The sequence below is a fragment of the Fundulus heteroclitus genome, chromosome 17 (genome assembly GCF_011125445.2).
Source record: "Fundulus heteroclitus isolate FHET01 chromosome 17, MU-UCD_Fhet_4.1, whole genome shotgun sequence".
In the NCBI taxonomy this organism is placed as follows: Eukaryota; Metazoa; Chordata; class Actinopteri; order Cyprinodontiformes; family Fundulidae; genus Fundulus; species Fundulus heteroclitus.
This window is the reverse complement of record NC_046377.1, coordinates 14,938,787-14,954,882: the sequence shown is the minus strand read 5'-3', so window position 1 is coordinate 14,954,882 and position 16,096 is coordinate 14,938,787. Positions and strand designations below refer to the sequence as shown.

The 16,096-nt window shown below is 41.0% G+C and overlaps 2 protein-coding genes across 2 annotated transcripts in view; one reads left to right on the top strand and one right to left on the bottom strand.

Moving 5' to 3' along the window:
- The window catches only part of snd1 (staphylococcal nuclease and tudor domain containing 1), a 229,366-nt gene that overhangs the window by 101,389 nt on the left and 111,881 nt on the right, over nucleotides 1–16,096 (bottom strand). The window lies entirely within an intron of this gene.
- Nucleotides 5,305–10,520, top strand: lrrc4.1 (leucine rich repeat containing 4.1). The gene has a single exon (XM_012869709.3). The coding sequence runs from the start codon at nucleotides 7,084–7,086 to the stop codon at nucleotides 9,952–9,954; it is 2,871 nt and encodes a 956-aa protein (XP_012725163.2). The 5' UTR covers nucleotides 5,305–7,083; the 3' UTR covers nucleotides 9,955–10,520.

Sequence of the window (16,096 nt, the reverse complement as noted above, 5' to 3'; positions counted from 1 at the left end):
AAATTACTGCAGTCAATAGCCAAGTATCTGGCTGGGTTTCCGTAGATGGATAACCTTCTACCAACTGGCATTTGACAGTACTGTGTTATGTCCAACATAATGAGATGGCTGGGTCAGAATATGTCTGATTGTATTGCATTGATTTAATTTTATATTTGTGGATATGAATATCACCAGTTTGTCCTGTAAAGTGGCTTCAGATAGAGTTTGTCGTGAGCTGAAGCTATATAAAAAAATTGAATTTAACTGATTTGGTTTGCACTGAATGTGCTGACTGGGTCAACAGTGCTAACCTTATTATATCTGTCCTCTGCTTTCCACTAACAGTACTAGGGCTAATCCCCACTCTGGCAGCCACTATGAACACAGCTCATCATAATGAAGCCCATTAGTCTCAAGACAATGGCTGCTAGCTTAGCTCAAAGGTTGAATGAAGCAGGATAACGGGTAGAAAAGGAGCAAAAGTGTTATCTTTAGTGTGCCTTTCGTTGCCATAACCCGACATTGTCTTCATTTGAGAAAAGGCACTCAAGTCACATGTATGTATTTATACAGGATGAGAGGGCTAGTGATGTAAAAAAAAAAAAAAGCTTTGAAGCAGAAGCATATAGCCTATTCTGGACTTTAAAGCTGGTTAAAAATATAGCTATTGCTGAAACCTTCAGAAAGCTTAAGTATTGCTCAAGACTACTTTTAGAGATTAGATTATAATTACGGTTATTTGTAAATTGGAGTGACTCAAGCCCTGTGAACATTAATGCCTTTTGTTTCCATTGTCTGGAGGTCACTAAGCACATTCAGAGTGCTGAAATGTAGAGGTACTGTCATTCATAATTTTGTTAGTAGATTAAAAGTCTAATGAAAAGTAAAGCTTAACCTGCTTAACCTCGGTGCTCTAAAGAAATCTGTCTCCTAACTGCATTATTTGAAAAGATAATACCATGTTCCATGTGCGGTGCTGCAGGAAGTTATCAGTGTAAGTATGTGTGGAGTGAAGGCCAGACAAGGTCACAACAAACTGATGGGATAGTACAGGTATGAGGATGAAACACCAACTCATCCAACTTTCACAGATGGAAGCCACTAATACAGCCTACTGCCTATTATAATCTCTTGATTTGCAGTATTAGATTTGTGTGTGTGTAGGGGGTATAGCTAATAGTGTGTATGGGTGTGAGTGCTGCACGTAATCTCAAATTAATCCGGGGAAACCAAAATCAAAATTGGAATAAATAAAACCTCTGTAGTCTGTTTTTTTTTTGTTGTTTGTTTTTTTATTTATTCCAGGGTCAACATTAAAGTTTTAGATGTGCAACTTTTTATTTTTTAAGCAAGATTAATCTTTAAAATAACTGGTTTTGGGAAATTCCTTTTTTTTTTTAACTGAATCCCTGCAGCGAGTGTCTTTTGTCTCAAATCAGTTGGACACTACTGAATCCTTGCAAAATAAGGCTTGATGACCTATTAAAATTTGTAATTTCTCAAATGCAACAATTCAGGCCTTCTGTGCTTCTTTTATCATCTAAAATGTTTCTCTCCTTGCATATTCATACACATAACCACATCTAGATCATCATTAGACTGGTGGTGTTAATCCTTGATCCCGTTGACTGTATATCATTAGATCTATCACTAGACTTCACTTTTAATCCGGCTGCTATTGCTGCAAAATCACACTGCAGGCCATTCATCCAAAAGGAACTACCGATACAAACATGAGAGCGCACACTAACAGACACAAGCTGCTGACCTACATGTGACTGGCTGCAGTCCAGCTTTGCTAGCACTCACCCCAGGGGATGGTTTCTTTTCTGACTGCATATACCCCTTGCATATGCTGCTGGACAGGCCGCACCAAAGTAGGTCGGTTAGAACCCCCGAGAACACTTAGCGCCGTACAGTATGATTGGTGCAAGGGTTGGCTTCACGGATCCTAAGGTGAGGCACAAAGGGCGGCGGGGTTGGAACACCGGGCCGATGGTGCTGGCATGACGGCACAATCATTTCACATCTCTGACATGAAATCAAAAGATGAGTCCGGCCGACATAACTTTTGGCCAATGCATCTTACACTGAACATGAAAACGTGTTGACCAAGATGTTACTGACCATGGATATACCAGCAAAATCTAAACTATAAGAAACTATCTTGGCAAGAAAACATCTTAGGACCGGTTGGCACATTAATTAATTTACTTCATTTATTGAATATATGACTAAGCCAATGCTGGTTCAAGGTCTCTTCTGGTTTGAATGTGTGCAAAAGAAAACATATGTATAATTTAATGTTGAAAAAATTTAGTTCATATAACTGGTAAGAGTTAGGGATCAGGATTAGAGTCAATGGTGTGGAGGAGGTCAGAGAGGCAAGGCCTGTTTGTGGTTATAATCAACAGTATATTAAAAAAATGGAAGGAAACCAAAAAGATACAAGGGTGATGGACACAGTACAGCTGATGTTACAAGCCAGTGGATGATTTTAAAGCCTTTTTTGTTTTCTTGATGGTTTTAATGAAAGGCTTTGAGTCACCTGCTCATCAGAGAGTGACAACATGCCTACAGAACCAAGTGTATTGTTGGGATTGACCTTTTTTGTGCAAATGATAAAAGTACATTAGCAACTCAAAAATTTAAATATCTGTTAAATAGCGCAGCTGTAAAACACTTAATTGTGCTTCGCTAATGCTCCATTAATCACGCATTTACCTTTATTTAATCAGGAAGTCCAAGCGAGATTAAACGGACCATATAAAAAAGGTAGGTGGTCAATGTAGCAGCCATAGAAATACCAATATACTTGCACCAGTGATAGATCAAACCCCTGGGACAAACCAACAACATTTATTGAGATATGGCGGTGGCAGCACCACGGCATGGCAATGCTTTCCTCGTTAACCTGGAGTTTGAAACAAATAAGTTAGAGGCTGAAGAATAGAATCCGAGGAGGTGGGTCAGTGTGCAGATTGCAATTCATCTCTGATAACAGGATAAAATGGTTGAAAAAAAGTGTAACTTTTGTCATTCATCTAATTTATGAAAATTTCTTACAAGTTTTCCAGTTTTTTGTGTGTGTGTGGGGGGTATCAACATCAGACCTATGCTCTACTGGATGAAGTTATGTAAAAACAGTATGAGAGTTTCTGTATCAGTATTCTAAATAAAATCTGTTTAAACGGTGACATAAAACCTTGATTTTACCTTTGCACACTACCCAGTTTTGCTGGTTGAAGGGCATTTGATCTCTTACGTAACACATACTACAACTGTCTCCTAATCTTGACTTTTTGGGAGAGGAGAACATGAGCCTTTTAAGAAAAGGATCTAGATTTTTAACAAGATTAAATGGTAAACTACAAGAAAGCAGAACAAAACAATAATGGCTACATCTAGATCATCTTGTGAGACGATAACAGAGAGCCAAACTTGTCTTAAGGGTCAAATTGAACTGAGCACCTTATGCTAAAATAATACACACCTGTATGACAGACAGCAGTGAAAAGGCATGGTTTAAAAAAAAAAAAAAAGCATTATTTTCAGAAAACAGGAAAATCTCTCATTCTCCTGTGGCTGTCACCTCACTGTTACATGTGCTTCATTGAAGCCTGTTCGTATTCAACTGCTGTGAAGTCAAGGAGAATATATATATATATATATATATATATATATATATATATATATATATATATATATATATATATATATATATATATATATATATATATATATATATATATATGTGTGTGTGTGTGTCTGTGTATAATATAGGAGTTGGCTCTATACTCCTGTGCCAGTGGGAATAACGTACTGCACTACAGGCAGTGTGACCTTTACTAGCTGGCGTGCTTTCTCTCCTTCCTCGATGTGCATTTCTCTCTCTCTTTCACACGCTCAGTTTATGGCTCAGACACAAACACACACAACTAGAACGACTGTCAAAGGTAGCTTTACCAGCCATCAATTACCCACGCGGCTACCTAGTTTAATGGAACCGAGGCTTGTACAAATCATCTGAGACCGAGGGATGATGGGACAATAGGGTGCGCTTTCTTTGCCTCGTCCCCGCCCGTAAGGAGGTAAAAACATGTCTTTTTCCTGTTTCCCTTCTTTAACTTGACCTTTATGGCTTTGTGCTTCCTGGAGCAACAGTTCGTGTTCAAACTGAGGGTTATGGCCTGCCTGGTTAGAGGGCTCTAACAATGTTTGAAGACATGACTGAAGAACGATCGAGCTACGTCGCACAGCCACACTTTCAATTGTATGTGCAGAATTTATTGAAAAATTATCTCTGCTTTAAAAGTTCAATAATATCAAAACTATGTATAATCCCTCAATATATTAACACAAGGTTCCTTGCCATGTTTTTTGTCTAAATTCCAAACGTTCTTAGATGTCAGCATGTTTTTAAAGTATAAATACTAAAGTTTATTGTGAATTTATGGCAAATATTAACAAAATGGTCAAGTAAATGGACAAATGGATGGCCGTTTGAGAAGATGATGTGTGGGAACTAATTTTTCTCTCCTTATTCAGACTTTGTGAACACTCAAATCAAAATTCAAGACATTTACAGACTCTTCATGTACCCATTGACATAACTAACCGTAACATTTTCTTTACTACTCCAAAGTAAATGAAAAACATTCACCTGAGAACTGAACAAAAATTAGAGCATATCATACCTTATATTTGCATATTTACCCTGCTGTATCCACACACAAAGCAAAAAAACTAATTTAGGGTGTACAGGGTGACACAGTGACGGACAAAGAGTGAGCAGGGGAGGAAGGATGGTGAAGAGGGTGGGGGTGGAGTGGGTGGGGGCAGTTAATGCACATAACACACTGCATCAAACCAAAGCACTGCTCCAAGCAGAATGCGTCAGCAGCAGTCCATTCATGTTCCTCTACAACGAAAACGCAATAAAGATTAAGTTAAATAATCAAGACAAACGGCAAAAAAAAGAAAGAAAACAGGACATGTTTAAAGGGAGCATGCCAGAGAGTAACAAAGTCTCCATCCACCTGCTTTGCCAGTACAGCAATGCTGGAAAGCTTTGCTATTGTAAAAGTAGGACTCTTGATGGGAATGAGAGGGTTAAAAGCTGGTTGCTGTGGGAATACCACCGTCCATCTCTGCCTTTTGCTTGGACAACCTGTCAATTCCCTTGAGCCCAAAAAGCCCCAGGAACCCAGTGAACAAGAGACTTCGAATAAAAAAAAAAAAAAAAAAAAAACGGGAGAGGACGGCAGGAGAAGCAAACTGGTTCTTCAAGAAGTGTATTTCTAAAAAGGTATGAGTGCTTTGAGCTCACCCAACTACCTCAGGACACTGCAGAGAGCAGGAGGGAGAGGGAGAGAGAGAGCAAGTGAGCAAGAGAGACAGCGCACTCTCTCTTTTGCTGCTACAACGGATCCTTTCCACAACGACGCTGCTGTTAACGTCACGCCTGTAAGCCGCGCTTGCCTGGCGCTTGCCTTCTCTGCCTTGCTTCTTTCCCCAGTTAGATGCTGCATTGGCAAGGGGGTGCTGATAACCACCAGAAAAGGAGGAGTGGGAAAACAAAGACAACTGGAAACAAGAACAAACTGGTGAGAGAGAGCGCGCGAGCGGGGGGGGGGGGGAAACTGTGCACCATCCATTCTCCCTCTAACCCATCAACCGAGCTTCGATACCCCCACTTCTCTGGGCACCCCCTTCGAACCCCCCACCCCATTCTCCTTCTGAAGAAATAGACGGATTATTGGGAAGTGCACGGAACGCAAGCAGCAGCTGCTGCTGTGTGTGCTCGCCACTGCTGCTGTGTGCTTCGGAGGGATGGTGTGTGTTCGTTTGCAACTGCTGCTGTCGCAGCCGCGGCTGTCGAGGCTGGAGCGTGTGGCTAGTTAAGAGGACTAAGAAGCTAATGAAGGCAGTGTGTGTCGCCTAGCCTTTTCAACCAGTGCCAAGCGTTTTGGAGGAGGGAAAAATTGTAATCAAGAGGACACAACGCGACTATTTTTTATTTTTAAAAAGGAGAGGAAGATGGGTTATGATGACTGACCGATCGACCAACTGATTGACTCCTAAAAAGTGAAAAAAGGAATACACCAAGGGCAGAATGTCTGCTTTTGTTTTTTTTTCTATAGCTTCCTTTTAAGTGTCAAACAAAAAGGAAAAGAACACTGTACAGGACTGGGGAATTATTTAATCCACCTCAATCTACCGCTTCTCTCCTTTTTTTATTTTGCTTCTGGCAGAACAAAATTACACGTGTGTTCCAGTGGTTGCCTGTACTATGGAGACTGAGAGAAGGTGTACGGCAGGGGAATCAACTGTCGGATTCCAAGGACAAGCGAGAGAAGAGGAGCCGACAGCGAGAAGCAAGCAAGGGAGCACCGCTGCTTTGGGAGCTTGACTGGATTGCTTCTTACGTTGTTTTTACTTTTTTTTTTCCTCATCAGTACAGAAAGGGAGAGAAAAAGAACACTCACAAAAAGGCCTTTCAATCTTTCTCTTTGGATGTATGGATTTACAAAAGGGCTCATCTTGGTTCAGCTCTTTGGCACTGACACCTATTTTGACAGGGCAAATAAAGGTTTTCTTTGCTGCTCTTGGATATAAATACATCTGATGCGAAAACCACAGCTGTGTCTGATTGCAAAAAGGAGGGAAGCTATATATCTCAGTTCAAGGACCTGTAATAATAACTTGAGGTAGGTGTCTAGTGTTTCAACCCCTCTTTGCATCAATCTGTAACACCCTCTTCTCCCCCTGTATTGTAATATTATTTTTGATTGCCTAATTTCAAAAATGTCCTTCTCATACACGTGTTTCAGAAAAGCCAGCCCTTCCCCCTCCAACTTGTCCTTCTGTCCCTGACAATTTATGGAGACATAAGAACTACATAATCGAGGACGCGTCCGTCCTCCTCCCTTATCCTACAGTTTCCTTCCTTCCTTCCTTCCAGATTCCTTTTTTTTTTTTTTTTACTGTGATCCACTTATCATTAATACCAGACATACAGCAACTATTCTTGTCCCAAAACCCACCAAACACCTGCCCCAAACATCCCCATCCTCCCCCCCAGATGATGCTGAATTATGAATGTGCCACATCATGAGTCTCCTGGGGCGGGTAGCTGCGCAACGTGCCAGGAAAGCCACCCTGCTCTGTGTAGTCTTCCTGATGGCGCGAGCGTGGAGCAGCACCTCCCTGGCCTTGGCGGGGGCGGCAGTCTCTTTAGGACCCCAGGGCTGTCCACCCCAGTGTTCCTGCAGTAATCAGCAGGGGAAAGTGGTGTGCACCCGGCGAGGCCTGACGCGTGTGCCCCCTGGAATTCCTGCCAACACACGCCACCTCAATCTAATGGAAAACGCCATTGAGGCGGTGCAGGCTGACTCGTTCCGCCATCTGCACCACCTTGAGGTGCTCCAGCTTGGGCGAAATGCCATACGGCAGATTGAGGTGGGCGCGTTTAATGGACTGACCAGCCTCAACACATTGGAGCTGTTTGACAACCGGTTGACAGTGGTGCCAAGTGGGGCCTTCGAGTATCTGTCTAAACTAAGAGAACTATGGCTGAGAAACAACCCAATCGAGAGTATTCCCTCCTACGCCTTCAACCGGGTACCCTCACTAATGCGGCTGGATCTGGGGGAGTTAAGGAAACTGGAATACATCTCGGAGGGAGCTTTTGAGGGGCTCCAAAACCTGAAGTACCTGAACCTGGGAATGTGCAACATAAGGGGTGATATGCCAAACCTGAGTCCCCTAAAGGGCTTGGAGGAGCTGGAGATTTCAGAAAATCTGTTCCCAATGATAAAACCAGGTTCCTTCAGAGGTCTACGCTCCCTGAAAAAGCTATGGGTGATGAACTCACAAATCACTGTAATAGAGCGCAATGCTTTTGATGGCCTATCTTCATTGGTGGAACTTAACCTTGCCCATAATAATCTGAGTGCCGTACCACATGATCTGTTCTCCCCGCTCAAGTATCTGGTGGAACTTCACCTCCACCATAATCCTTGGAACTGTGGCTGTGAGGCTGTATGGTTAGCACAGTGGCTAAGAGAGTACATCCCCACTAACTCAACCTGCTGCGGACGCTGTCACTCACCGGCCATAATGAGAGGACGACAGCTAGTTGATGTAGACAGAGGTGAAGGCGCTGCAATCCAGTGTTCGGCACCATTCATCGCTGATGCACCACGGGACTTAAACATCTCAGCAGGAAGAGTGGCTGAACTTCGTTGCAAAACAGCCCCGATGTCTTCAGTGCGCTGGCTTCTACCTAATGGGACTATACTGACACATGCCTCTGGTCACCCGAGAATATCAATCCTCAACGACGGTACCCTTAATTTCTCAAACGTCCTTGCATCAGACACTGGCACCTATACCTGTATGGTGTCTAACGCAGCTGGGAACTCCAATGCATCAGCATACCTCAATGTGAGTGCAGCAGAGCTTAACACATCTAACCTGAGTTACTTTACAACAGTGACTGTGGAGGTACTTGGTCCAACCACTGAGATGCCAAAACCCAAAGCTACTACAACCACAGCAGCTGTAGGTGCTGGAGTTGCTGGAGGAGGAGGAGCAGGCCTTGGGACAACAACTACAACAGCCTCTCCTTCAGTCTTTCAGCCAGTCTTCATCTCAACACCAACAGTGCTGTTGCAAAATACTGACAGTGCAGCAAATGCAGTTAAGCCATCTGTATTACCAGGGCTTAGAGGTGCCACTGGCAAACCAGGCAAGTCTGGCCCTAGCCTGGATGAAGTGATGAAGACCACTAAGATCATAATAGGCTGCTTTGTGGCCGTGACACTGCTGGCTGCAGTCATGCTAATTGCCTTTTATAAACTGAGAAAGCGCCACCAGCAAAGAAGCACAGTGGCAGCTGCCCGTACAGTTGAGATTATCCAGGTGGATGATGAGGACCTTCCACCACCAGCATCTGCAGCTCAAGAGTCATCACTCACATTGCCTGAAATCCGAGACCACAACAGCATACATAAGTTGGATTTTATCAGCCACAAAGCTGACTACAGCTTTCGTAAACCCAAGGCTGAATACAAACCCCAGCCTGATTTTACCCTACACACTCCCAAGGCTGAATATACAACATACAAGCCAAACATGGACTTCAGCAGCCACAAAACCATTGGAGATTACAACATGCACAAAACACCAGATTTCAGCCTACATAGAACAAAGCCAGACTGCAGCCCATTTACACAGGAGTACAACACTCACAAAACTAAATCAGAATACAGTCCATTTAAACCTGATTTTGGCACTCACCCAAAGGTCAAAACAGATTACAGCCCGTTCAAAGCAGATTACAGCACCCATCCAAGGCAGAGATCAGACTTCAGTCCATTCAAACGAGACTATAGTACCCAACCTAAACCCAAGCATGACTATAGTCCGTTAAAATCTGACTATAACACACAAAATAAATCTAAAGTGGAATACAGTCCATTCAAGCATGACTTTGGTACACATCCAAGGTCCAAACCTGATTACAGCCCATTCAAACCTGACTATAGCACTCAGCCTAAATCCAAAATGGACTACAACCCCCAGAGACCGAAAACAGACATTACCTACAAAACCAAGGACCATTATACCCCCCACAACACTGCACCAGAGTACAGCGCCTTCAAGACCGATTTCAGCCCCCACAAAGTGGATTACAGCGCCTTCAAGTCTGACTTTAGTCCACACAATCAGAGACCTAAACTTGACTATAGTCCTCATAAAATGGACTACAGCCCCCATAAGGTGGACTACAGCACTCTGAAGCCCAAATACAACACCTACAAACCATCTGGCCAAGGGGCTAAATGGACAGACAATAATGTTGGGAACTCTTTGCCTCGAACCCTACCCAGTGCCATCACAGCAATGGCTGAGCCCTACGTCATAAAAACTCATACCAAGGAGAAAGTTCAGGAGACTCAGATCTAAAAGACCCATGCCCTAAAGACTTTCACTCCTTTATCCATGTCCCAAGGTCCCAGCCACCCTGTGCCACATTGCCCTTTTTTTCTTTTCATCATTTAAGTCATGCAATAGAATGCACAAAAAAGAACAGGAACTACTTTTTGTACAGAGTGCAAACTTTAAAAGACTGACGATTTATTGTTGTACATGCTTATAAATAAATATATATATGGACAAACTGAAGCTACCATGGGTTGGTGATAGAGAAACATATATCAAAAAGAAATTGAAACTATTTTCTAACTTGTAACTTCTATTTAAAACAATGAGTTGTTTAAGATGCTGTCTTAAGTTTGACAAATGAGGGTAGTCTTGTTTTAAAATGGGGCATTCTGTGTGATTTTTACACCATGCTAGAGAGAAAGCCGCGATAAGAAAGATTATTTATACAGAGAAGACTTTCTTTAACAAAAACCGCATAAAGGTCAGTGTCGATCTTTACAGGTTTATCTTGTAAAAGCACCAAGAATTTGTACTGTGCCAAATGTTATAAATGCAATAAAAAGGATTTTTGGAAGAAAAAGAGGAAACATTAGAGAGAGATGTTTTATTCGCCTTCTCTTCTTCTACTGCCATATACTGTAACAATCAACCGAATGCTTTAGACACTGCAGTAAGACGCTGCAGCTATACTTTAACCCTTAGTGTGCTGAATGACTCTGGCATAACAAATCACAGTGCAGACACGGATGGAGTATTTCTTTTTCAATCTTTCCACAACTTATATTATTGAGGTTACATATACGTGTTTAGGTTTTACACGACCAGTGATTCTTGTGGTTACTAAAGGGTTTGAGGATAATGTTCGTCCTCAAACATCATATCTGATGTTAACTGGGACACTCACTGCACGGTTTAAGTTTGTAAGCCCAATACGTTACCTCATTCATTTTATGCACAACAAGGTGCTCACACTTATGTATCTAATGAGTGAAAAATAATAATGCATTAAACAGATTTATTGTTTTACTGTTTAGAGCATCTTGCCAACACATAGCTACCCATGGGATTACCTCTCTTCATTCAGAGAGCTTTTCTATGGAGACAGATGTATTCAAGGTATCTTATAAAATATTGACTCAATCCTCACTAAAAAGCTATTGTTTTTAATATACAGTTATCAGATTATACCTGGAGCACTAGATCAGTTAGTTTGCTTTTGGAAAAGGACAATTGAAAACATTTAAGCCATAATGTTATTTCTAATATTGACGTTCCCTGCATTAGTTATATAACAGTAATAATAAGTAACAGGAACTGTTTTCAAGTAATTTTTTGTAAACTAGAATTTTAAAGCATGTCCTGGAAACAAACAGCAAAACCATCAGTGGAAACCTCTATAGAGCTAAAATTCATATCAAAGGCAAATTATTATTATTTGATTAAAGACATTCCCTCAGTGTGGTCTGACACCATTTTACAAAGAAATGTATTTAAAAAGTTTAAAGCTGCTTAGGAACAGCACCTCCACAGGAAACAGAAAGTGTCAGGATCTGTCTAAAACATTTTTGACAGGGTCTGAGGACACAGGACTCAAAGAATAAAATAAATAAATGACATGCTGAGGATGATGACAAACGAGGAATCAAACATGTTTTCAGACCAGGTCTAAGAAATTACAAAATAGCAAGATAAAAGTGAGTAGGGAGATAGATTTATCCTTTAATTGTTTTTACCAATTGAAGAAGAGAACTCTAGGGCATACTGTGTAAAGTGTTTTGTCTTAATTTTTATTTGAATGTACATAAGATCTACGTAATGAAAGCATCAAATTATGTAGAATAACATTGTCTCTTGCTTCGAACTTGACAAATTTCAGGTATTAAGGATAAGTACCAATATTTTCTAGTTTTTAAATCTTTGATGACAGGATATGAAAAATGTTTTTCCCCCCCCCCAAGACATTTTTTGATAAACTTGTGTCTGAAACTGCTTTATGTTTACAACAATGAGGTAAATCATGAGAAAATACTAAGTACTCTTAGCAGCCCTGCAATTATAATTGAACTGCTGGTAAAATGTTTGTCAACTTAAACACCTATTATCTAAACTGATTTGTAGGAGAGCACTGGGGATAAAGGGACATAATTCAGGTAAAATGTATCATCGTTATGCCTTTTTCGGATTGTGCTAAGCATTTGCAAATAGACAGCATTTTCCTTCAGAGCTGATTTTATAAAACTTTGAGCACATTGACTTTTTTTTTTTAATCCAACATGCAACCATTTTCCACTGTACAATAATAAAGAACACAATTTGTAGATGATTGCTGGGTGCACACATCCAAGCGCCATCTTCAAAATTGCATCCGAAGCTTGGCAATGCTGTGCTGTTTAGCAAGTTACAGCAAGATCTGGCGTATGCTGCTGCATACTCCTCAGAAGTGTTGTGCTATCTGGTCACACATTTAAGCTGTGCTGTCCTATAAAAGGCTCTGCCGACCCGATCGGTCAAAATGGCTACAGGGTCATCAATCAGCCAATCAGCTCTGCCAGCCTGTGGAGCCCCCGTCTCCATGGGAAACACTCTTCTCCAGCCCTTCCTCCCCCACATCATGTTTTCTGTCTATGTGCTTCATTAGCAATCATGAAGCCATTGGAAAGAGGAAGCATGGCAAGATGGACTTATTTAACCACATCTCGCAAAGCTGCAGGGAAGAGGGGGGGGGGGGACCCAATGTGAGGCTGTAGTTTGGGAGACAAGATAAGGTAGCACTGTTACTCTGATTTGCTAAAGTTATCCAAGGGGGAAGTTTAACCAAAATCAAAACTGTTTAGACATAGATGACTGAAGAAAAAAATAAATAAGTGCAATGTGAAAAATGACGGTGCAAGTAGAGAAATAAAGCAGAGCTGGACAATGCGCCTGAATGTGAACCTCTTTCAGCGATAGAAAATATTGTTTCATGTCAGACATTGTAGTTAAAAGGAAAACGAAGATTAATAATAGGAGGAAAACATATGAAAAATTGTGGTTTTATTTTAAATAAAAAAAAAAAAAAAAAAAAAAGATAGTAGTATGCAAGGAAGAAAAGCAGCAGAGTCAAGAGAGTGAAAGACAGCCAGGGGAAAGACACTTAGGAAAGGACTGAGCAGAGAAAATGTGATGCAAGAGTGCCAACTACAGATGGAAGGGGGGATATATAAATTACCCGGTGTGGCTTTTGAATGATTGGTGAATGGCCTGGACTGCACAACAAGGAGTGTGATTTTTTATTTAATTTTTTTTAGGGGGGGGGAAGGGGGAAGTGCAGGAGATAAGAAGTGCTGATACATGAAATGGACTGCACAACTGGGGGTACTTGAGTAAGGTAGACCGGCGAATAAAGCAGCAGAGAGGGTGGGAGGATCAAGAGGTTAGAGTAAATGGAACTGTGGGGACAATGCGGTGCAACCATGTGAATGTGTACTGCTTTCAGAGACAGAAGCCCTTGAACCAGCAGGAAGAGCAAACATTATCCTTGCTATTCCATTAAGTTTAAGGCAGGAGCTCATTTAGTAACTTAGAGGGAACATTTTGAAACCCATTTATTTTGATGCAATCTGTTAATTAGATTTTTTTCCACGTTAATTACTACGCAGTACTGCAGTCTATGGGACAGCTCTAATCAAATTCCATTAAAATAGCCTAGACTACAAGGCAGTATTCTCAAATGCTTGAGTCATTTATCAGCCAAATTTTAACCACTAACAACCAATCATAATGCATCACAAAATGTTCTACAGTGATTATAATCTCTTGCGTACTAATGCCGTCCACATTTTAAGTTTACTATGCTTACTAAAAGTGTGGAAGGACAGTTTACAGATTCTATCATGCTGATTTATTTTCTGGCGTGTGCCAATTTACCTGGCAGGACTTCTGTAACTGAACTTGTGAAAACTGCAAAAGCAGAAACATAAGCATTGCAACCGGGTAGACTGACTATTGCAGAAGAGGGGTTCCAATGTCGCATTTAAAAACAGTACCTAGCCATTTGCATGTAATGCATCTGGAACCGATTTATGCATTAGTGGTATTTTAGGGTGACACTGAAAGAGAAGGCGGCTGGGTTGTCACTCGCTGTTTCAAGTCTGAGTTCATTTTGTGTAGTTAGGGTTCATATTGCTCCTACTTGACTTAAATAAGAACAAGCTGGCATTAGCTGGGCAACAGTTTTGGTAGTGCTTGTAGCTGGTCTTTACATGTGCCCCTTTCATTGCTTGCCAGCTATAGCTTTAAACCAGCATTAAATGGCTATTCTTTGACGGGCAGTGTTTTTTGTGACTATAAGTTTTTCCAAACAGCCAGCTTACTTTTTTTCTTAAGACTAAGGGAGAAGCAGTCTTTTTCAGACAGCTGAGCAGCAGTATGCAGCAACAAGTAGGAGTATGTCTATGCTCCCTACAGCTGACGAAAACATGAGCTCCTCCTGTGCTTACTGAGGTTTCTCTTTAAAAAGGGTTTCAAAAGCCGAGTGAATGCTGGAGAGGAAAATTTTATCCCATTTTGAAACTAGCTTTTGAAAGCCTAATCTGGATGGAAACATTCTTTGTGCATTAGATTGTTGCACACTGCACCTCTTCGGTTGTTCAGGGAAACAACTCAAGCAGTCCAGGCCTAGTTTATGTTGGGGTACAGAACAAAGACTAGCTTTACTCTAATCACAAGAGCTTGCTCTTCTTATACTCAACAGAAATCTGGGCTAAAGACTTTGTTGGTCTTCATGTCTATGAAGGCATTACACAGGAAGCAGGAAAGAAGGGTGGAGAAATAACACCAAAAAAAAAAAAAATAATAATAATAATAATAATAATAAAAAAAAATTATAGATCCATTATAGACAAGCCAAAACAAACGCACTATGATTAGGATCTCGTTCAAAATGTTAATTATTCATAACATCTTAAACTTTATAATTAATAATTCAATATATCAGTGATAAAGGTGGTGATGTTGGTGAATTACAGGGAATCCGTAGATAGAGATGTATGCTTTATCACGTGTCGGACTTTCACTGCTTGGATATTAATGCAAATGTTCATATTCAATGGCCAGTCTGTGGGATTATTTGTTATTACTGAGGTCAATCGAGCTCCAGAAAAAAAAAAAAAAAAAAAAAAAAAAAAAAGTACACTGCTGGCTTACATCCCAGTGTTTCTCAAGCTTTAGCTTATGCCAAAAACCTGGTTATGTTGTGGTCAAATGCAAACAGATTCTAAAGCGCAAACAGAGACCGAATTGCAGGTGGGTTGAGTGACCTATTTCTGCTCTGAGGAGAACCACTCAAGTGTGTTACTCCCTGTGAGACAGAGTTTATTGCCCTTTTGGTGGGTGAAAAACATTCCTGTGTTTTCTTAGCAGCCCGAGATGATGGAGCCTCAGTTTTATGATTTCGTCCAATAGCAGAGTCCGAGAGGCGAGCGTGCGTGTGTGTGTAGTAAATCAAGTCCATGGAGATCACAGAAGAGGGGCAGTCAGATATGATGACATTTGTGTGCGTGCAGCAACACTCAAAGACAAAAGTGTGCGCACACATTCGTGCACTGGGGAGAAAGAAAAATTGAAGCCACTGGCCATTAATTTCACTGCTTTTGTTTAGATTTATGTCCTGGAGAGAAATCATGATCACAAGCGCATTGCCGAGAATGTGTGTGCATTCTGCACAACCAGACGAGCTGCTGCTGTTTGTTGCACCACAAAAATGTTATTTAAATGTAAGCAGATGAAAGTCTGGGGAAGCTTGTGAACAATGTGCTGATAAGAAACCACTGCTTTTATGCTTTAAGTACAAAGTAAGTAAGGGAAGACAACAAAAGCCTCCGTAGCATAAGCATGGCAGCTTTAAAGATTTTACAGAAATCATTCTGGGGCTTTTTTTTTTTTTTAACAAACAAAATCTGGGTGTAGGCATAACGGAAATCAGGAAGCTAAATATATGGCTAAATAAACTAACCCTGAGCATTAGTTAAAAAGGGAGAAAAAACTGAAAAGTAGCAACAAGAACCTGGAAAACTAGAGGTGCATCAATCAGGCGTGTCCTGGATGAAACCAATTTTCAGCAATCAGTCTGAAAAGCCAATTAGGATCTTGACCCATTCCACATTTTTAAATGACTAACAGCTTA

Coding starts and splice junctions, on each gene's coding strand:
- lrrc4.1 (XM_012869709.3), top strand. CDS start 7,084: ATGTGCCACATCATGAGTCTCCTGGGGCGGGTAGCTGCGCAACGTGCC.